General features: G+C 39.9%; 1 protein-coding gene across 2 annotated transcripts in view; it reads left to right on the top strand.

Moving 5' to 3' along the window:
* The window catches only part of LIN28B (lin-28 homolog B), an 85,233-nt gene that overhangs the window by 30,265 nt on the left and 31,039 nt on the right, over nucleotides 1–23,929 (top strand). For both annotated transcript variants that reach the window (XM_059843384.1, XM_059843383.1), the window contains exon 3: nucleotides 16,558–16,742. In XM_059843384.1, coding sequence (XP_059699367.1) covers nucleotides 16,558–16,742 — 185 coding nt within the window. The remainder of the gene's footprint in view (nucleotides 1–16,557; nucleotides 16,743–23,929) is intronic.

Genomic DNA, 23,929 nt, shown 5'->3' with positions numbered 1-23,929 from the left:
GGTGCAGCAAATGTTCTTATATATAGCAGGTCATTAATAATGCATTCTGGTTGGTGGGAGTTCTTCAGATTTCAGAGAAACACCACTGATGGCCATCTATCTAGCAGTGGTAGTTTACACCATGAGATTTGGTGAGTGAAGCTCCTGTTGGCTGCTCTGAGTTTTATCCTGCTTTGAAGCATGGAGCCATTTTGACCAGCCAAGGAATTTCTCTATGAATTTAAGGGCTCAGATAGTTGTTCCAACACCATTAACTGTAATTGAGACCAAGCCTTGTGTGAATCTTTGTATAAACAGAACCAATGTTTCTGCCTTGACGTCCTACTGGGGCACCAAGGCGGAAAACCACAGGCACCAGTGCAAGGAAAGGGACTCTGCTTGCACTTCAAATGTCACTAGTTTATTTCAACACACAATCCAGACCTTCAGCAGGCAAGCTCTGGGCTCTGTATTTACAGAAACTTTTAACAACACTTAAAAGCTTGTCCCTTCAGCAAGATTTTTGCTCCCTAAACAGGGAAGCATCATGTGTTAGCAAGCACTGGCTGCATTGGTAACCTGTCCAGCCTCTCCCAGGTAAAACCCATGACCCAGCTGCTTCCTGGCTCTGAGTCATCCTGTCTCTTGTAAAGGGATCCTGTGATGTTCCTGCTCAGCAAGTGCAACTGGGCTCAGAACTGCCATTTTTTCCTTTAAGAGCAGTGATGTGTTAATCAGTGACCAGAAATGACCTTCAAACAGAAATGTAATTTTTATAGAACTAAAAGCAACAAAGGGAAAAGCATCTTAAAATCACAAGCCCCAGAGCATGTGACTGAAGAGCAGTGCTATGTAATTTCCTGGGCTAAGTAACACCCATTTTCTCCTGATGGCTGTGATAGAGTCTCTTTGGGCTGTCCATCTTTCTAGTTTCTGAGCAGGGATCCTGCCCTTTCCTTCAAGAATGACCTTTGTCATTCTTCAGAGTTAGTTTTTATTCTTTCCAACTAGAAGATCCAAGGTACTTTATCCAGGATCCTAGGATTTGTCCCAGTTGTTGCATGTGGCTCTGCTGGGCTGTTTTATAAGATCCCTGCTGGAGAGCTCTCTGTCACTGTCCTGGCCATGTGCTTACCTGACTGATCATACATAGCCAGTTCTGTGTCCTTTTCACCAGACAACAAACGACTTTGCCACTGGTTTTGATTTTCTATGTGATAAGCCTTCATTCTCTGTCACATCAGGCCATGAGAAATGGATTGGATAAGAGTGTTATTTCCCAGGAGAAGCACCTGTGACTTAACTGTCTGTGAGTACATTCACAGTATGTTTTCTTTGATGAGAAAGAAAAGTTTTGAGATGTCTGCTTTTCTTCTGTGCCCATTGGAAGACAGGACAGCAAGATTTTTAGTTTTTAGAAGCTGCATTGATGGGAAGGCAGTCAATCCCCCTTTTTACTCTCTAAGAAAGTTTCTCATTCACATTAAGTTATGTCATTTGAGAAAAAATACCAGATCTTAAAGCTGTGCTTTGATATTACACTGATGATTTTTGCTTCCTTAGCTAAACAGCTGAATTGAAAATAGAAATATTTTACTGATATGGGACTAATTCTTGCATCTTCAGGCATTTTTAATTTTAGTTGCTTACAGGAGGGAAACCTGAGGTCTTGAGTCTGTGAAAATCATTTATCTTCCAGCTCTGCATCCATTTTTATGATGTCTCTTCTCTATGTTTTTGAATGTCCTAGCTGCCAAGCACTGCCCCTCTCTCACTTTCAAGTTTCCCATGTTTGTTGTCAGCTGCAGGGTCTTATTTCTCTGAAAATATTTGAGTGTGGTTAATCAAGTTAATGTGTGTTAACAGTAAAAAACACAACAATCAAGGCTTTAAATTTTTGTTGTCTTGACTTTCTGTTTTCTTGTAAACATTTTTTTTTCAATTTCTTATCTCACCTGTCTATATAACAGACGTTTATGCACTTGGATACTCTGAAAAATATTCCCATGTTTACAGAACAAAGCCAGCCATAAGAAATCCCATGTGCTATATGAACTGCAGAAACCTGGCAGGTGATTAATCATTAATATAATCTTATGATTTCCTTGCTTGCTTAAAATTGCTATTTGCATGAAATAGTGGTGACACCTAAGTGGTCTGGGATGTGCAAAAGTACCATGTAGCTATAAAGAAAAAAAGCTGCTTTGCTAGTTTGTCCTTAAGATCTGTTGAATTGAATTGTTTAGGAAAGTGAGATAAATTTTGTCAGATTGGTCTCAAAATCAGTCACCATCCTAAGTTTTGTGTCATTTAGTTTGGTTGGTTTTGGTTTTTTCTCATCTGTCTCTGTCCATGAGCAAATTTTGCTTGTGAGTGAAGTGTTTACCAAGCCTACACAGTCCTGTAGCCCGTGATATTTACTGTTCTTGGAGGAAGGAGGTGGTTGGTTGTCTGTGGTTCCTTTTCTGTGCTAGTTTTTTGCCAAGGTGTGGAAACATATTCCAAGTACACTTCATGCTTGTGGTGTCCAGTCTCCTGAGCATCTGTGCTGTGTCACAGTGCCTGTGGGTACATTGCTGCACAGCCTGCCAGCTCTCCATGCAGCCTCACAGCCACTCTTGGAGAATCATTCTGTTCTCTGACATGGAAGAGGTGGTACAAAGCTTTGTCATCTCCTGCCCGCTGTGTATGGTGGTTGTCAGCTTCAGGAATTAATGCACCACTTCTTTGTGGATACAGACATTAGTAATGTATTCTTTTAGCCTTCAAAACACCTAAAAAGCAGATTTATCAGGTTAACTTTGTCAGCATGGTGAACAGAATTGCAGTATGTTAGCATTTACCAGTCCATTATTTTTTTTTCAAGAGCTCTACCACAGAATATTTTCTTAGACTGTGCCTATCTAATTAGATATACTTCTTGTGTTATCCAAAATTGCTGAAAAATTTTTCCAGAGGAGATCGTAGCATCACATTGACACCTTTGTTGGTTTTGGTTAGTGAAAAATTCTTATCTGCTCATCTGTTTATGCCTTTTGTCCTTTATGTGTTCTGTGGGAGCAAACGAGACTCTCTGTTGCTCAGGTTCCCATCTGGCCAAGGCAGGCAGGTCTGCTCCCCAGCTTATCCCTGTGCACCCTCTGCAACTCCACGGCTCCCAGGCCTCCTTTTGCACAGCAGGAGGGGAACCTACAGTCAGAATCTGTATTTCCTCCCTCCTATTGTCTGGATGGAGCCTGGATGAACCAACAACTCTTAGATCCTGATCATCCCCATTCTTACCTGCCACAGCTTTGAGTCCCCACCTGAAGGTGGGGATGGCTTTTGACTGAGTCTGCAAAATCTGACTTGGATTAAAAACTGTGTTGTACCAGCTGTCCACACCTGGTGGAAACAGAGCACAGCTATTTCACATAACAGTTTCACCTACCATCTTTTACCAAAGCCTGGGTCATTCCCACACAGAGGTGATTGTTGCTGATTGACTTCCCTGCACCTTCAGAGCTGTTTATAGCTGTAACTGAGTCACAGTCTGCACAAATGGATGTTGGCCCATGCTCAGGTGAATCTACTGATAATCATTGGAGTTTATTTTATGAGTGCTTGAGCACTTGGTCAGAAGTTTTCCCTCTCCTGTAGCTTTCTTCCTGATCCTGCTCTCTTCCTCTCCCAATGGGAGCTGCTGCTGCAAGAACTGCTGGGCACATGCATCTGGTGTAGGTACTGCCTGGATTTTAAGAAGCCTTTGTGGTTAAATACTGCAACATACCTGTTCTGCCATAGTGTAGTATGTACAAGAGATGTCTGCAGAACTCAAGTTACTGACAAGTCACGTTTTCTGCCAGCAGGAGCTTCCTAGCTAACCTTTATTGTACTTTGCAGTGGACACTTTGTGTGGCCTAGTGTTTAATTTGGTTGCTGTTTGATTGATCAGTTTGATTAAGCTAGGTTATGGAGTTGCCTTTAAATGACGTGTGTGTTTTCACATGCTCATACACATGTATGTGAACTGTGATAAGGGAGTACTGAGTTTGTACAGTCAAGGAGGAGCACATAGATGATACTGAAGCTGAAGTCACACACCTAACAAGTCTAACCCTTTTTTATTTCTCTCACTTTAATGTGTACTCACTTGATTTTTATGATCACCCTTCCACTCCATAATGTGTTGTGCTTTCAGCTACAAACAGCTGCTTCTTACATAGTAGCTAGAAAATAAATCTTGTATGCCACTGAAAGGAGTCTAGAAAAGAAAAAATAATGCTCAGAATTTTTTGTTTCCCACAACTCAGCTGGGTTTCTTGTGTTATAGTTACTATATGATTATAGCTCTGATTTTAGTCTTTGGAGCTTTCCCTTTCAAGCAGTCCAATAAAAATGAAGCCTGGGATTTGTTTACTTCTGGTATTAAAAGCAAACATCATGGGGAGCAGGCCACTTTTATTGGACCTGTAAAGGAGTAATACAGATGGTAGAGATTTCAGGCTGCATTTTGTTTATTATGGATTTCAGGTTTTTGGGGGTACTGAGCTATTGGTGTGGGTAGGGAAGGGGAGGGCTAGAAGCTTTCACTGATGTTATGGTTGTCTGTGAGAACAGACCATTACAGCAGCAAAAAGACTGAATGGAAACATTAATATGTTGTAGTGAAAAAAAATGCCATTTTATATAGTGCTCTTTTTTTCTTCTCTCCAATATGAAGTGTAATGTTATGAGGAAGAGAAGTCTTCAGCCAGGGCTGGGAGGAAGAATATAATTATGACTGATTGAATCTTACTACAGATGGGTACAATAGAAATAAATTTCTTGGCAATTAAGAAAACATAAATACTGCAAAGCCTGGTCTTGTGATCCCTTGTCCTGGAAAGGGTATCTGGAAGAGAATATACTCAATCATTGTTTTGCTCCCTTTGTCAGGCAGGATCTGTGCCCCTGACAGGCAGGGGAAAACAGAGTGTGCCATACGTGCCACCAGTGCCCTGTGAAACAGCAGGCTTCTTGTATTGAAAGAAGGACAGATATTGGAAGGATGTTTCTAGGTGAGGCACATAAACCATAAATATGTGTTTGGAAGGATTTCTCCTATGGATTGTTTGCCTTACAACTGCATCAGAACTAGTCATGGCCTGGGTTTCATATGAGATGTGTCTGGCGTGTCTGAGGTGTCATCAGCCCACAAAGCAAACACATTCAGAATTAGCAGGGTGACACTTCTGGGTCTGCTCTCCTGCACCAGTGTTGGTGGGAGCTGTGTCAGCACGCTGCAAGAGGAAGGACTTGTCCTTAAGGAACCCTTTTCTGTCTTCCTGCTGCAGCTGGTCTGACCCTCTTTCAGGAGGCCTCAGAAAACATTTACATTCTTCTCCAGAGCATGCTAAAATCGGGACATAAAAATGACAGATTCAATAATGGACTCTCAAGTAATATTTAAGTAGTGTAGTATTCTCTACAATCTGAGCTGAAGCCAACATTGTTGTCATTTGATTGATGCAGTTGCATGCATGATGTTCCACTTTCACAATTACTTCCTATCAAAATAAACATAATCATAACCATAGTAATAAAACAAGTAAAGTTTAAAGTTTTTCAAGCATTTCTTAGTACTGCTCCAATGCCCATGCTAACATTAAACAGTCTATCATTAAAATCCTTAGCCCTCTTCCATAAAAATCACTTTAATTTGCCTTCCATTTACTTGAGAAGGGTTTTGCCTCAAATGCTCTTTTCTCATTTTTATCACTGTAAATTCAGAGGTGTTTAATTGAAACAGTGGTTGTGTCTACAATTTTGTAACAGAATATAGATTTGATAACAGAAGTGGCTCCAAACCAACAATTTCTGTCAGTTTTTAAAATGCAGCTGTTTAGGGAACTAGATCACAGTAAAATTAAAAAACAGGTATTCACCCAAATACTAACTCAAAAGTTCAAGTTACTTTTTGAATCCTCAATGCTATCTCCTCCCACATCTGTGTATTTCTAAAAAATAGTTTAATCTGAAGTCAGCCACTCATTTCCTGTTACATCCAATTAGACTTTTATTACTAGTTTCACTGCTATCTAGTACCTTGATTATCATGTATTTAGATCATCTGCCACTCCCTTCCCTCAAAAAGAAAAAGTGATTAATGTTTGAAGTATAAAATAACCTTCTGCTCATTCTTCATCCAAACCAAATGGGTTCTTTTGTTCAGATATCTGAATATTTAATAGATACTTGTAATTCTGATAAAATTGTATCAAATGAAAATATAGCTGCCTATAAGTTGGTAGAACTGATGTCATGCTAGATTATCTTGTTCTAACAAAAAAAAATTAAAAGGTGAGTAAATGTGTATAACCTGCTCTACAAGAATAGCTAAGGAAACCATAATTAAGGAATCACAGAAATACTAGGGACCTTGAATTGTAAGTTAGGAATTGTTAATATAGCATAAATGTTGCTGTTATTTTTTCTTTTATTGTAAAGGGAAAAGGGTTTTTTCATTTACAGTACAGATAATGTTGTGAAAAGAAGTAATCATCCCCGATAAAAATTTCAGCCTATTTATTGCTTGTTTTATAGGCAGCATTTGAACCCCACCAACTTGGTCAGATAGTCTTGTTTTATTCTTGTGTGTATGGTGACTTTGATTTTAGTAAACAAATATTCTAACCAGTATTTTATTTTTCTTTTGCTTTTGTATTGGCATATTAAGTTAATGGAATTATAAAATAGATGGCAAATACAGGTTCTGACCTCCAAATGGTTTAGCAGCATTGATGTATTGCCTGTGGATGGCTTCTTTTGTCATTTGTGTGGGACCTTGTGCAGTGCAACTTGAGTCCCCGGTGGGAAGCAAGGACACCTGTACCATAAAAGTGAAAACTATGTTTGCCCAAAAGCTGGTGAATAGTTCAAGAGAGGTGTCTGTTTACAAGATAATGGATTTTTATCTTGGAATTGCTTAGGGCATGGTTACTCTCAGTTGGCTAAAATACCAAGCATGTTCACTTACTCCCTCGCTCCTGGGCTCGAAGGAGCTCTCAAGCAGACAGCATTTTTCTCTGAAGAATTAGAAGAGGTCATTGAATCATGGAGGAGCTTTGCACTAAAGCAGCTGATGGTAGTTTTCAGAAAACATTCTCTGCAGCATGATCTCAGGTTTCTGAGGTGAAGTTGCAGTCACAGTGCTGTGCTGGGCTGGCGGGCTCCTGTTCTCAGCCCAGCACCTGGAGAGCGTGGAAGTGATATGAGGACAGTTTTTCAGACTCCAGCCCATAGGTAGCTGGAGAGGAAGAAAAAAAGGAGGTAGGGGCAGGGGTGGACTTGCCAGCATGACCCAGGTCAGGACTGGCCTGTAAACCTTCATTCTGCTCCCAGTACTTGACTGGGAAGAGGGCGCAGTTGGCTTGTCTGGGGCTTTGAGAACGCAGAGGTGCTGTAACTATCCACCACTTCTTTTTCACAGCTTGGTTTTGGCTTCAGTCCTCAGCCAAGCCATTGCCCTAGCCCTTCTCTGTAAGGTACCAGCCCTGGATTTTTGGCATTACCCAGCCCTTCCACCTCCCTGTTCCTGGGCTGTTGAGAAAGTCCAGTTGCTGCATTCCATCAGGATCCGACAGCCATCCACTCTCTTACCTCCCTCCTTACCACCCCAGAGCCCTACCTCAATTTACTCCTCACAAGTAAGATTCTTTTTGTCCTGGTTATTATCCTGTATCTAGAGACATAACCCTGCCACTCTCACCCTAATCTTCTGTTTCCCTTTTGGGCTGCAGAATTGTTGGTGGCTACGCGTTACACAACTGCCTCAGGAAGAAAGAGGCAGGTCAGGATAATTGGGATATGTTTTGCCATGAGAATAGGGGGAGATATGGAGGTTTTGCTATGAGAATAGGAGGTTCAGGCCTCCATATGTATGCTGATTTGCTGATTCATTTGTTTAAAATGCAGGGGTTTTAGTGTCAGCCTGTGGCTCCTGTAGCTGCCCACAGTGTTAGCCATTCTTCTGTTTACCAGTGAAGTATGAACCACTTAATTTTCTCATGTGAGGGGTTACAAAAAGGTGGATGAACTGCTTTCTCAGAATTTTCCTGGTACCATTTTGCAGCTGGTATACAATTTAGAAGTGAAGAACAGCTTCCTCAGAGATGGATGTTAAAGGTCTATAGTAAGAAAACATCACTCTCAGGCCACTTTTATGCAGAGCAAGGGAAAGGTGAATGTGCAGAGAGACATCCTGCTACATCTGAATTAGCAGATCACAATCTGAGCCTAATTTATTTTTAATTATATGCAGTGTCTTTGGATGGTGGGAGGTGGTGAGGGAGGTGGATAAGAAACCTTTATATAGCTTAAACATTTCTTGACACAGGGGTTGTCATTCTTGTGCATGGGGGTGTACAGAGGAGCACAGAAATGAAGGTCGCAGACACCGTAGGGCAGACATGGAAAATAGAGGTGCTGCAGTTGTTTCTGGAAACATGGTTAATGACACCAGAAAGGTGTAGTATATCTGCAGGAAACTGTGGTTTAGGTGACATAACTCTACCATTGACTCTCTGCTTCCTACCAGTACTTGAAAAATGCAGCAGACTGTGACTTGTACTTTGTGCCTTCCTGTGCTTTTGATTTCCACCTCTGTGGAATGATGTACGCTGAAGTTGGCTAACTTTTAGATCTGCTAGAAGAGGACTGTGTTTCAGTATAATCAGTGTGGTTTTAAAAACGAGTCAAGTATAGCCATGCTATGTTCTGTCCTCACCATTAATTTTATAGGAGAGATACCTGACGGGAGACATCTTAGCCAAATCCATCTTGCAGGTTTTGCTGTATTTGTATCCATTCTGGAAGAAATTAGAGGAGTGGACTTGGTGGTATTTATGGATTTTATGGTGGCCCACTCTGTTTTTTCTTCTTTCCTTTTTTTTCTTCCTCCCAGAAGAGAAAAAGGTCTAGGATTCTGTATGATAACTCCTTTCTTCTCGTAATAGATGAGCTGCAGGAGTAGCTTGTTTTGACCTCTGCCTTGGAAGTTAGTGTTTTTTAACAGAGAGGAGGTTTGAAAAATACTATGCCTAGGTGGACACTACAAAAGTATGCAGCTCATGAATTTTTCAGTTTATTGCACATTTTTAGGGGAAGAGGTACACCAAAGAGTCTGATGACGGTGTTCTTCCCTCTTGGGAAGTTTTCCACTTGGAAGCATCACTAAAATGGATTGAATATCAGGATGCCGTGGAGAGTCTGGTCAGCTGGACATCAGGGCCTCTTATCCTGGAAGAGTAAAAATTAGGGGGTGTGGAAGAAAGAGCCTCATCCTAATGAAAATAGAAAGAGGATAATCTGCCCTGTTTATTGATTGCATAAGAGGTCATGTTTGTTTGTTCCTAATCTTTGTAGAAAAGAGCCTTTGGGTTTCTGCAAAACTGCATTACAGCAGATGAGTATTTGGGACAGAGAAAAAGGTGGTTTCAGTTGCATGGGAGGACTGCACTTGGCTGAGGGTGGAATAGCTCAGTGGTGAGTGAAGGAAGGAAAGGGCCCCCATGCTGGGGTGTCTGTGGGGCTCCCAAAAGCAGTACAGTCAGCTGGTAGCAAGGGAACGCTTGTGGGGAGAGAGCTTGGGGGGGTTTGACCATTGGGAGACCATCAAGAGAAGAAGATGCTTCTCAGTGGGGGAACTTCTGAGGGTCTGGGATTAATAGTGTGAGATTAAATTATCTGAGATTAATAGTGTGGTTTCAGGAGATCACTGAAGCCATATAAGTTGGCAAGGTGCAGCACAGGACAGCCTTACCTGCCATTCACAAGGCCTCTTTTGAGGTGTGCTGGTGGGTTTTTTGACTGCATAGAGCTGATTCAGAGAGCAGAAACAAAGCATAAACCTGGCACTGCCAAGGAGAGCTAAACGGTTTTCTTCCTGAGTCAATGTGAGGCTTTGGTGGGAAAAGAGGAACTTCCCTTTTGAAACTGACTGAAGTGAGTCAATTCTCTCTTGTGCCTAGTGTGACTGATGAGAAAATACTTAATCTAAGAAATGAGAGAAGAGACTGTTTTGATTTTCATGCCTGGTATTAAAGCACAGAACAATGAAAATTGGGTAAATGAGAATTGCATATGCAGTAACATAAATGGTCTATGAAAAGGAGAAAAGGGTGAAAATTACTAGCAGAACACCAGTTGTGCAGGTGCTATACTAACAAAAAATACACTTACTATAGCAGGAGAAGAGGGTTATGTTGAAGAGGAAAAGCAAAAGATATGTTTAATATCCAGGCTTTTTTTATTAGTATACAAAATCAGAGCAGCCACTGCTGGATGTGTAACCAGATATAGAGACAGCAAGGACGTGGCCAAATTGCATTCATGGCCTGAACACAAATACTTAAAATTATGCAGAAAGTTTGTTCGGTGTCTTCAGTGAAGTTGGCTCCTTGGAAACAAAGAGCAGCACGGACACAGTAGAATCTATTTGGCCAAAATCACTTTGTGAAGGAATTATGAGAGACTTGTTGTAGATCTCTAGCTTAGATTTATATATGGACAACATGACTAATACTATGATATAATAATGTGTTTTTTCTGTACACAACCATCAATAGCTTTCTTACCAAAAGAGTAATTCAGAATAGAAGTTGTGTTATTTTGGGCTTGAAAGGAATAGCTGACCCTTCAGAAGACATGCGTGTTTAAAAAATGAAGGTAAAACATGAGCTGTGTTTACTTGGTGTAAATTAAGTGAGATAAATGAGATGACAGAAAGTTGTAATTTTTTTAAGATACATATGTTAAATTTAAGAGAACTGTTTAGTAAACATAGGTGAGCTGAAGTACTGGAGACTTAAATAGAAAAAAGGTTCAACTGGAATCACAGGTAAAGGAAAAGGAGAATTGTGGCAAATTACCTAATCATTCTAGCAGAGACCCTTTTCTTGGGAGGCACATTGGGTTGAGAAAAGGTAATGCAGAAAAGGAATAGATTATCAAAAGAAATCACTTATTGGAAGTTGTATTGAAACAACAACTGTAAGTATTAAGTGGAGTTAGAGTTAGTAATTTAAACTTCTTAAAAGTTAAAGCAGTAATAGAAGTTTCTTAGATACATAAATTGAGAAATGAGAAATCCTTCTGTTGTATGGGGAGGGTGGTTTTGAATTAGACGGAACCTTTTGTTCAAAAGGTAAATAAATACCTTTGCACACTTCTCAGTAAGAAAAATAACAGTGTGGGGACAGCGACAGGATGATGAATGGAAACAAGGTTATGAACATGACTACGGTCATGGTGGAAATTCAAGACAGAAACAAATTCCAAGTAAATAAAGGTGTGAAATTGCAGTGTACCAGCTGCATGTGGTTACTGCCTACATACCAGCTCTTTCCCTACTGTAAAGTTACTTGCAGTAACTCACCCTTTCTCATAAATATTTTATACATGTAGTCTACATGGCTCTTCCTTGTCTTACAGTGCAAATCTTTGAGAAATAGTGTTTTGTAGCTTTTTGAAAGTTACTTTGTGTTATGTTAAGCTTTTAAAAAAACCCGTGTGATGGTGTAGAGTTTGCTTTTTTACATAAAATATTAAGGAGCACATTCTCATCTCAAAAAGTTGCTGTTTCCACTGTGTATACCCCAGAGCTCATTGAACTTCTCTGTGAATAGATTTAGCTCACTGGAAAAACAAAAATCTATCTCTGTTTCCTCTTCCTCTTATCCTCCCCCCTTCTTTTTAAACTGGGTTTGTTTCCTGTCAGATTAGCGAGTTAAATTGGCTTATGGGGAGGACCAAAAGAAGTGCCAGATTTGGTGCAAGATAAGCCTCTAGGAGCAGGAACAAGCCCTTGAGGGTCAGCAGGAGCAGTGTTGAGGTGTTTTGCGAGTGCCCAATCCTCAAATCGTGTGTTAGTGCAGCAGAGCTGCACATTGCCCTTGGAGGGGCTGTTGTTCAGGGCAGTGAATTTTTTGTTGGCTTTAGCGTTCTGCCTGCAAAAATCATGGTCTTCACAAACCTCCTAGAATGAACTTTTGGTCAACAGCAGAAGTCCTCATAGCAGGACTTGTGTCATGGAACTGTTACTATTCTGCATGAGTTTTGCTCTAATGCAAGGAAGGGCACAAGTATGCATCCAGTGTAAATTGTTTTATTTCTGGGTCCTCTCACTGTGTACCCTTGCTTTACTCAAAGGTTGACGGCTCTTGATGGAACTGTATGAGGTTGTTTTGGAGAGATTTTCTTACAATCTTTATTGTAGTTGGGCTTTAGAATATGCTTTCCTTCATGTCTGGATTTAATTGTAGATAATTTTGGAGGAAAAACAGTTTTCTTACTTTGGGAGACTCAGCATACTGGTGGCATCTGGTCATTGTACTAAGCAATCAATCAATCACTAGATAAAAAGGGTCAGAAATGAGAGATACAGAAAATAAACGAGGTAAGCAGAATGCCACCAAATAACTTTTCCCCCTCGTCCCTCTAAAGGATTTAATGTCTGCAAAAGCAGTTGTTCACAGCCCTGACTAGAAATGGCAAAGTTGTGATGAGGCACTTACTCCCCACACTTATTAAAAGTAAGGCACACATATCTGAGGCAATCAGGGCCCCTGTAATGATCCTTAATTCCAAACTTCCTTTCTTTTGTAGAGCCTGGTGAAAGCTGTAAGTACTCCCTGACACTGCCCAGGAATTGGTGCATTTCTTTGGGGACCATTTTACTAATACAGTTTATACTTGTTAAGTTTTAATTTTTGTTTTGTAGTAGGAAATGCTTTCCACGAATTTGTGATCACGGGATTTTCTATTCGTATTTATTGTTACCAATACTACTACAAGATTGCCAGCATTTTGGACCAAGCTGTTGCTTGTAACAGAGAGATGTGAGATTTTACATTAGGATATCTATTAAAAAAAAAAAAAAAAAAAAAAAAAAAAAAAAAAAAAAAAAAAAAAAAAAAAAAATCACCATAAATGATCCTGTCAAATTTAAAAAGAGGGAAAAAAAAGCTCCAGTCTGAAACCACTGTATTGACTGCTGGTAAAAATAACAGTAAAGTCTCTGACAGCTGAAAGGGAGAAACAAGGAAAAGCATGTTGCTTTTAAGTTTTTCTCTTTGTTTGTTGGCGGTGTGCCCATGCATCCCATTCAGGGCTCTAGAAATGGTTCACTGACTTGAAACTCTGGCTGCTTTTAATTGTGTCAGTTTTATTTGTTTAAGTAATGTGAGGAAAATACTGATCTATGTCTCTCAACATTAAATTCTCAACTTTACAGCCATTTTTTGTCCAGCTCTTTAGACAAGTTAAGAGGGATTCAGGGTCTAGATTTGTTTTGCTGGTTTCCAAATGCCATTTTTTCACAATGGCTTTGAATTGTTTGTTACTGCACCCCCAGAGAATCTCACCATGAGCTATACATTTGCACAGTAAGTCAGACAGCACCAAATCCATCTCTAACATTGAAAAGCTGTTGAGATCTATTCAAGGAGAGAACTGTGCAAGTCATTTGAAGTGGGGCTTTTTCAACATTTTTTGTTGTTAAAAGTGCTCAAAAAAAAAACACATAAAAAAATGTACACCTGCATAACATGTGATTCATGAAAGCATGATTGTTGCTTTACTTAGGCTTTTAAATGTTTAAAAATCTCTTGTAAATAGAGTGCTTTGTTTAGAAATCAAGTTCTGTTGCTAACAGTGAAATGAGAAAAATAAAAACATTCTAGAATACTAATAATGCCCTTCTTTAAGTTACATTTTAAGCAAGTATTTATTTTGAGGTAAAGTAGAAGAAAATGTTATGTGTATCAGATGTTAACCTTTTTGCATTTTTTAGTAATGGTGAAACTCAGGAAAAAAAAATGCATAACTCTTACTGAGACTTAACTATATCTTCATTAAGTTGTAATTAAACAAGTAGGCAAGCATCCATGCTGTGTTCAGTATTGCAGGAAAATAAGGGCTTATGCCTCTGAGGTTCCCTTGTGATTAGCACCCATCTGTGTTGTACTGATTGTCTGGTTTTGGAACATTCAGCTGTGTGCTTATTTTAGGGCAGAATACACATTGTTCAGTTCTTTCCGTTCACCAGGATTTCCCTGGTGGCCACTGAAGACTGAAGAGTTGGGGACGCACCTAGAGGTGGAGTCACACCACAGGCAGTGTCTCTTGTCTCAGTTGAGGAGTGGTGGTGTCTTCTTTTGGGTCATTCTGAACTTGGATGTTTCTTCATTGTGGCAAAGATCCCCTTATTGCTATACAGGCATTTCAAAGGGGAGAGCTTGCTTGAAATAATGCTGCCCTCCTGGGTGGCTTGTTTCATTGGTTTGTGCACAATTACTGTCCTAAGTTGCATTAGTAAGAACATTGCATATTTATTTTTTCATGCCTTAAATTTTAACGTTTCAAAAAAGCCAAGGTAATGATTCAGGGAACAGATATTATATATTTTTTCTTTCATGTGTCCCACAGCCTTTCCATGCCATTTCCCCCACCTTTTAAAATAGCTAGCCTATAAAATCAGCCATTTGTCTCATGTTTCACACTGTTACATTTGTGTTCAAGAGCCAAGTCTACTAGAACTGCACAACTGAATAACCAAAACCATCCTTTTTCCTAATGAGTGAAGCTGTGTTCTAGGTTACTTTTGGCTACAGGAAAAATTATAAGCACCTGAGCCACTCAGTCAGACCAGCAGCAGTAGTGTCTTGTGCTGGGTGCACTGAGAACTTTCAGAAGGTTTCAGAAAGCTGAGGCATATATGCTTTCACATGATTTCATTAAAATAAATATTCCAAGTTATTTTATAATTTCTATTTTAGCCTATTAGTGCTGTGAAAAATAGACTTTTGAGTGGCACCCCTCTTGAGAAAAACAGGAGAAGTGAAGTGATGCAGGTGCCCCAAGGTAGCTCTGCTGCAGAACCAGGATCTGTAATCCTGTTCTCCAGTCTCACCAGCACTGGGTTAAGATATCAGAATCACAGGAAAGCTTAGGTTGGAAGGCTCCTCTTGATTTCATCTGGTTGGTTGAACATCTTGTTGAAAGCAGGGCCTTGGATTGGGTTATTCAGTGCCCTGGTAAGATGAGTCTTAACTGTTTCCAGCAAAAGGAGCTTTTACTTGGGGCTTCTCTGTTTAATTCTTTCTATAGCGAGCAATTTCTCCTTGTGTCTGAAACTAGTTTGCTCTGTGGCAGCTCAGGGGCAACTGCTCTTGCTCTTGGTCCTGTTGTCTGTGCATCCTTGTGAGGAAACCAGCTCCCTCTTTTTGTGGAAGCTATGAACTGTGTAGGTGTCAGTTCTTGTGCTCTGCTGAAACAGTGTCTTGGTGCTGCAGACCTCCCGTGAGTGGTTACAGGGAGGCCATGTCAGGGATTGCCATCTGATTTGTGTTCCTAGTTGCACTTGTCAAGTAACAGATGCAAGTTGTGTGTCACTTGGCTTTTTCTGACATGTGACTGACTTTGGATGGCGCCTGCAGTGAAAATTTCCTTCTTGGTGCCATGGTTCAGCCAAGTGAATGTTAGAGAATGGATTAAGAATCAGTCAGGATACACTTTTTTCTCTTTCCTTTGAGGAATTAATGAGCAAAGGAAGAAAATATGTGTTATAACTCTACTGAAAGGCTTCTAGATGTGTGTAAATTGAGGTATTTTGTAATGTTCTCTGTGAGTCCAACTGATTTTATTCATGTACTGTGTAATTTCTAAAATAAAAGTGTGCTGCAACCACTTTATCTCCACCTCCCCCGGAAGCCTCCCTGTCATTTAACTCAATTATCATTTTATTTAAGAGTTTGATTAATCAGATTTGTCCTGGAATGCTTGCTTACTATTGTACATAATTTGTTTGGGATCATGATGAAAATTTTCATTGTATCAGAATCAGTGGTAAGCTCCTGTTGGCTTCAGCTTGTCCAAGATTTTTCTACTGCAGTGTATTATTAAAATATTTATCAGTATTTATTTCACATGCCTGATGATAAAAATTTCCTTTTCTGTGAATGAAAACATAAACCCATACATAAATCATGCTAGGTAGATAAGATTTTTGGTGTAGCTAACAGAAATTCAGCAGCTCACTGGGATATTTGAGTTGCCCATGTCAGCAGACTTTGTTCAGAGTGCCTTCCTAGTGCCTCTCATGCTTGCTGTATTTTGATTCATTTTCAGAGCAGCAGATCCATGTCTCAGATATAAAGAATGCAAATTATTAAAACTTTGATCATAAATTAATTTGCTCTGAAGTGAACATTTGCTCTCTTTCCAGACCTTTTCACTTCCTGAGACCTGTTAAGAGTTTTGAAGTTAAGAATACAGCATTTTTTTTGCTTCATCTATAGCATTCATCACAGAAAAGGAAAATGTTATTTCAGTTTTGCTGATACTGAAAATAGGCTCTTTTTACTTGTTTAATGTTGAATGGGGTTTGCAGTTTATCCAGGACTATAATTCATAGTGTCATCTGCTACAGCTCCTGCAGAGGAAACTTACTCTGCTTGTATGTGTTGTAGGATGGTAGACGGGGTAATTTGTCCTGTTGATTATAAATGTAAATACTGTTTTTAAGGCAATGGTAACCAATAGTGTTTTTCCTATTTACAGAGCAAGCTTTACATGGAAGGATTTAGAAGCCTAAAAGAAGGAGAACCTGTGGAATTTACTTTTAAGAAATCTTCCAAAGGCCTTGAATCAATACGGGTAACAGGCCCTGGTGGGAGCCCCTGTTTAGGAAGTGAAAGACGACCCAAAGGGAAGACAGTACAAAAAAGAAAACCAAAGGGAGATAGGTAATTACCTTACTTTGCTATTCCCCCTTTTTTTCCTTTGCAAGTTTTTCTTGAAATTATGTTTTCAGCATTTATTTGTTTGTGAATGGAAACCCTTCTATGCACATTTGGCTTTTACATGTACCTTAGTAATTTTATTAAAGCTGCATCTATACAACTACATCAATCACCCACTGATGAGTTTTACTTGAGAAGGTTTTATTAAATTAGAGGGAGCCTGCAGAGGAATATAATATTATTTTGAAGATATTGCTATTAGACTGGAGAGAGGTCAGTCTGAATACAGGTGAAATAATGTCATATTTAGGTGAGAGCTGGACATGCTAAAGTGACTATCAAAGCTATCATTAAACTGCATTAGTAGTTTTATATAGAAAAAAATGTAGGTGCTGCAGGAAGGGTTGAGATGCATATAATTTGGGTAATTATATTTTTACTTAGTGAACAGAGTATAAGGTGTTTCAAAGGTTTTAATTCCTGGTGGTCTGAGGGGCTGTTGTAATAATACTTTACAAATTTCAGGTTAATTTTGATTGCTCTACACATGTGCAGCAGTATTGCACTGTTACCCTTTATTTTCTACTTCTGATGGCTTCAAGAAATTCTGAATCCTCTCCACTACAAAGCCACCTGTACCTAGCTGATGAAGGACAGCCTTCCTGCTCAAAAGCTTATTTATTTACTTGTTTGTTTAAGTGAATTCACCCTTTTTTCCTCACAGGGCTGTTGCCCAGCCCTGACCTGTAATGAGTGATGCCAAGGGGAATACATACTCTGTGAGGATTCTAGTAAGAACATCTAAGCAGCCAGGTTCTGCCTGCAGTGTTTAATGTATGGCCATCACTGAGGTGGTGAGGTGGTGGCTCTCTTCCTTTGCACATTCTGAAGCAAAGAGTAGCTTAGGAAAGATAGGGTCACCTGGAAAGGCAATGTAGCTCAGGTTTGAGAAATTTGGATCAGGAACCTTTAGTAGCTACAGATGTACTCCACTTGTCCTCACCTGTGTTAAAAGGCCCTTTTTTTTGTCCACTCCACCCCCCCCCCCCCCCCGCCCCATTTTAAAATTTTTTTAAGTTAAGGAGTGGAGACAACATGATATTTGTCCCTCTTTCACCTCCTCTGTAAAAGCTAAAAGCCATAAACAAAATTTATTGCTGCTGTAACAGATCAGAGTCCATAACCATAACAAGGAGAGACTTTGTAAGCTGGACAAAGCTTTCTTTTTGATTGCTCTCCATATCTGGCCTTATAGAGTCATGTTGCATGCAATGGCTGGGGGTTTTTTGTTGTTTTTTGTTGTTGTTGTTGTTGGTTTTTTAATTTTGCAGTAGTCTTTCAGCATTATTCTTATTTAAATCAATGTTTTTTTCCATGAATTCTAATTGCTAATCTTTTAAGGGTATTAGCATTGCCACTGTTCTTGATGCTTCATACTTTGGCAGCAAATAAAGGCCACAGTCATGCTGGTGTGATCCTGTTTACCTATTTGTTGCATATGTATATGAAGGAAGACAGTCCTTGCTTCAAAAACCTTGAAATTTAAATGGGCTGGTTGTAGGCAGTCAGGGAAGACTACATATTGAAAGAGGCAGGCATTTGAACAATCTCTAGTATACAGGGTAGTAGTAGATGCAGGGAGAAGCAGTACTTTCCAAATGGAATTTATCTCATCCTAGGGAAGCACATAAAATGTTGGGGTTGAATCTACTTTACTGCTGTTCCTCTTCAGGGACTACAAAGGGATCCTAGCTCCAATCCTGTAGATGCTTCCCTTACAACTCTCTAAAATGAAATGAGATGAATTCTGCTTTCAATCATGTTTTTTCATAGCTGAAGCATAGAAAAAGTTGAACAGATATACCCTGAAAAACAGTGTGGGGGGCTGATTTATGAGACAGTGTACTCTCTAATGTTCACTTGCCTTTAAAAAAAGGGAAAATTTAAAATTAATTTGAATTAATTTGAATGTGAAAATGTGGGCAAAAACATCTACCCACTTCTGTCTCAGAATTCTTACACTTAAGTCATAAGACACCAAAAAAGGCTGAAACTTGAAGTGTTTGAAGTAGCATTGACATTATCACTCAGTGAAAAGCAGTGTCTTTGCTTGAAGGAAAATTAATTTTGAATGCCTAGACAATAAAAAAGGTGCACCTCCAACATGCCTAGTGAAAGGTTTCTTGAAGATTACTCTTGTACTGAGAACTGCTTCCATTTATGAAAGCTAATCCCAGCTTCTTGTGTTCATCTCTTTTTATCTTACCAATGTAAGAGTGTGAGGGCCCAGCCTCAGTGCATCTTTTTGTCTGGATCCCATTTGAATGGATTCTGTTACTCTAATTACTGAGAGGAGTTAGAGATAGCAAAGGTGGGGGGAGAAAAAACAGAAAAGCAGCAATATGTACAGACTGCGAGGAAAAAAAGAGTCCTGACACCGAGGCTACCAATGTTGGTGGATCTTGTGAGGCTTCCCTGGTGGACTCAGGGTCCCTGTAATTTGCAGTATGGTTGCTGTGGGACCTTGCTGTGATAATATTTGTGAGGAGTTGCATTGTAACCAGCTGCAGCTCACTTTGTAGGAGCTCTTAACATGTTCCATACACAGTGTGCTTTGCTCAGCTCTGGCAGTGAGCTGGCACAAGAGTGTGCTATGCTGCTCTCTAGGAATGACCATGGGGATCTGATGCAGCAAAGATAAAGTACTCTGAAATTACACTGAATCAAGTACTTAGTAATTTGTAGACACATCTACCAATGTGGTTTAGAGTAGAACAAATGAAATCAGAACATAACCCACCAGAGTAAAGCTGAGAGGAAAAAGGGAAGAAAGAAAAAATTATGCTACTTTCTTTTTATTTTTTTTTGAACAAGCACTCCTAGTCTTTCTATATCACCTAAAATGAAACCAGGTAAGAGACTGTTTTATGAGTTGTAATTGTTTATATAGATGGGAGAATATTCTTTAGTACAGTGTACATTTAAATAATTTGACCCACAGACCTTTGGGACAATATTAAAACAGGTTCTTGATGCTCACAGCATTAGAAGCTAGAGTTGTCTTTGGGACTTAGCGGTATTACCTGGTATCTGTAAATGTTCCTGCTAGGAGCTCAAACTTGGATACTTTTTCAGCAGAGTGTCTGTTATGCTGCACTTGCTTAGCTTGGCACTTGCTTCATGTGGAGTGTTTTGGGAGAGATGGGGAGGTTGACAGCTTCCTTTTTTTCCTCATTTTTTGTTTTTGAAATCTTTACACCAAAATGGAAGCAATAAAATAAATCAAGAAGAAGGGAACAAGGAAGAAATAATTAAGAGTATAACTCCATCTCCCAGTTCTAATTTATGTCATTTCAGTCTTCTGATACCTTCTGCTAACATCACACTTGCGGCAGGGAAACTTTCTAATACAGGTGACCTGTGTCAATAAGTAGTTTAGATTTAAACATGTAGTAAATAAGTACTACATTGTGAGATTGGACAGTGACACAAAACATTTCACTGGCTTGGTTTGTAGTGCAGCCCTGCAAGTGAGTGGTGAGGAGGGGATTTGGGAGCTGCTTAAAATGATGGAGCTCAAAGAACCATTGCCACTGGATAAATGGTGATGCTGAATTACACACTGGGATATGACTGGTGAAACAGCCGTGTATTTGTAGCTCAGCTGGCTGAACAGTAATGAGTGCTGCAGCAGGGATACAGCACTTTGAAAACTTTTATTCCAATACAGATAAATATGAAGGAGAAACAATTAGAAAAGAAGTGGTTTTGTGTTAAGATGTTATCAATGGTGTTCACCTGTAACTCTTGAATGTGACCAAACCCATAATTTTCAAATGAAGAAGAACATAGTTCTAAACCACCCACGGGGTGGAAATACAGCCACTTAGGGAAGGAGGGGTTGTAATTAAATAATATAATTCTCCCCGGGTGAACTGTCACTTAAAACTAGTTTGTGTCTGAGTCAGACAGAAAATGGTTTTAATATCTGAAGACATTTTGTGGATGATCTGAAGTCAGACTATATTAAGAAAATCTTAAAGGTCTTCTTCAAAAGCTCGTGATCTGCACAAACAGCCCCTAAGCCGGTGTGATGCAGGAAGGGATGACACATGGTGGCATGCCATGGAGGACATTAGAATTAAGGTTAAATGGACTAGGAGAGCTAGTTTAGGACAGCAAAGTTACTTCAAACTTGATATTATATCAATTCCATCTCTACTGGTTGAATCACACTCAAGTGTATAATCTAACTTACATAGAAGAGCCTCCTACGGCTTGAACCAAGAAGACTTTTGTGAAGGAGATGTGAATATGGGAGTGGTATGGGCTGGGGAGGAGAGCCCTGAGCTAGTACCAACGTGGGAGAAGCACATAAAACCCATGCTCAGCAGGTGGGTGGGGAAAGCCTGTCAGTCCCTTCTCCTGACAGTAAGCAAGGCCAGGCTGGTTGTCACCATGCACCGACAAAGCTCTGACAAAGGGGATATGTCCACTTGGCCAGCCCCAGGGGCCCGCTTTGGCCAGGTCCTGAACAGCACTGGGGTGAAGTGGAGAAGGGGCAAACTGAGTCATCCGGCCAGGGAAATGGACAACAAGTTAAGGGAGTTGTCACCTTTGGCACAAAATGGTGTCAGCATGTTACTGTCAAATGGTGAAATTTTCCTACTCCTCTTCAATGTAGATTGCATTCACAGTTCTGCCATTTTCTAAGGAGGAAACTGACACAAAAGTAATGCAAAAATGGCATGGTTTGCATTGGTTTCTTACGTCCTTATGCAAGGTTGCATTTCTTACTCGAGGGTGGTGTTTCAGCAATTAGAACATGAGCCCCTCCTCTCTGGCTCCCCTGCACCTGGTATTAGATGGCAAGAATCTCTTCATGCCAATTTTCATTATTGCTTTTCCCATTTTACAAGCATAGGCCATTTTCTTGACTGTCTGCTCTTTCCCTACATCATAATGATTTTGTTGGGTGTTTAGTTGTTCTTTCCAGTGTTGTCTGAGACAATCTTTTAAACCAAGAATGGAAAGACAGCCATCATTTTGTTCTCTTATGTGAAAACTGGCCTATGAAATGAGGTCCCTCTGGCCTACTATCATCTTCCAACACAGGCACATATTTAAGAAGAGGCTGTAAAAAATAGGGAGATATAGCATTCTATCTCTGTCAGTATTGACAGCTAAACTGCAAAAGACAATTAGATGAAGTAGTAAGTACCTGAATTTGCTGGATGCAACTTTCTTTGGATTCTCAAGCAAAGCTTGGTATTATTTGTGCAGAGTTTTATGGAGTTAACAATTTGTATGTCTAGACAATGGGCTAGAATGGGAATAAACCACTCTGAGTGGTTTATTCCCATTCTAGCCCATAATAGCTTCCGTACATAATTTTAGGATTGATATTTGCTGACTGTGCCATAATAAGCCACTAAACTGGCTTGAACTGCTTGTAACAGGAACTGTAGAATGCTGAATTTAAATTTTAAAAAAAGGAAAATAAAACAAAAAACCACTTTGAGAGCTTTGCAATACTTCAGGTACTTTAAGAAGGTTTTATTTTCACAGGGCTACAAGCATTAGGGACAAAGTTTATCATCCTTGGTTTTTTTCCTCAGGTTGGCAACTTTGGAGGTTTTAGCAACATTTTGGGTTTTCCAGGAGTGAGATAAAACCAGAACACCAGAGGGTCTTGTTGGTTAACCAGAGGGTTAAAAAGTAGGTAACTCTTAAAAATAGCTACCACTTGGTGCTGTGGATTGGAGGCTTGAAAGCTGGCTTGGAGATGGATCTCTAGGGCAGGAGGTTAATCTTTGCTCGTCTTTGTGCAGACCTATCCAAGTCTTAAGTCAGAAGCCTCTGAAAAGTGTTACTGCATATATTCATTAGACAGCCCTTGTTAAAATCTACATCATCCCTCTGTGTTTAAAGGGAGCTCAGCAGTCACAGCCCTCCTGCATAACAAACACACAGTGTACTTCCAGGACTTGGTCCGTCCAGACTAAGAACAGAATCAGATCTTCCAGAACAAGTATTTTTGGCATGAAAATAATAAAAAGAAAGTGGCTTAAGGGAGAAAAGGAAAACAACTGCCACTGCCTGGTGTGTATAGCTCCCAATACCTGTGGACCACACACTATGTGTCATGATTTCTTCTCTGGCACAAGGTGTAACTTAACCCGTCTTCCTGAAATGCCTGGTGTAGAACTATGGGAAAGTGTTCCAGAGAAAGAGCAGAAGCAGGAAAACCTCACCTCTTGGAAGACAGGCAAGCTTCTACCCCCAGATCCAACATACAGCACTGGGAGCTGCCTTTCTTAAAAGATACTGGATTTCTTTTCCATAATTCTGTAGCTCAGTCAGGAGCCAGGATGCAGAGCTGAAAGATCAGTGCTTGCATGTTGGAGCAAAGTGTAGAAATTATTACAGTTGTGAATAACAGCATGTATAATATTTGAATATTAGGTTTTGTTTTTCAGAAGACGTGGAAGAAATCCCATTCAAAGTTTTAAATCATGGTTAGATTTGCAAAGCCAAGTGCCCATAGGTAGATGCAGGCTACAAAGCTTAATTTGATCCAAGGTCAATTAGCTATTTTGGGGTACCCTGGCACACTGTAATGAGCTGGATGCTTATGCAAGCAATTCCTCATTCATTTGAAAGGCCATTTTCTGGTTTCAGTTTAACTACCAAATTCATCTCAAGGCCACTTAAAGTAAGATCTCTTTTCAGATCCTCCATTGCTGGTGAACTTGCATGACCATGCAGTGTTTCAGCCTGCACACTTGGGTGCAAGCAGGAATTGGGCTTTCCACTTAAGCCTACAAGTCATCAAAACATGCAAAAATATGCCTTTCCATCATGTGTCTTCTGGTGGGGCTTTTCACGTGCTTCAAGTAAATGCAAATATCTGTGCCAAGGGAAGAGCCTGGAACCTGGTAGCCATGATACTGCTAAGCAACATCCAAGTGTGATTTTTCATCACTGCAAGCTTAGAACAGAGTAGAGCCTAGAAAAAGTTTTTTGGTATCTGTTTGTATGCATGTACAGTAAGAAGAGAGAGGCCCCAAATTTTTCACAGTGTTTATAATAAGAAATCCAAATTTGATGCTAAAGTAAGTGGATTCAATTCTGAAAACATACCAGGAACAGATGAAGTGAGTAGGAAGGTGTCATTTCTTTGCAGCCTC

Source organism: Haemorhous mexicanus, chromosome 3 (assembly GCF_027477595.1).
Source record: "Haemorhous mexicanus isolate bHaeMex1 chromosome 3, bHaeMex1.pri, whole genome shotgun sequence".
NCBI classification, from domain to species: Eukaryota; Metazoa; Chordata; class Aves; order Passeriformes; family Fringillidae; genus Haemorhous; species Haemorhous mexicanus.
Note: the sequence above shows the minus strand (reverse complement) of the source record. Positions and strands in the feature narration are given on the sequence as shown.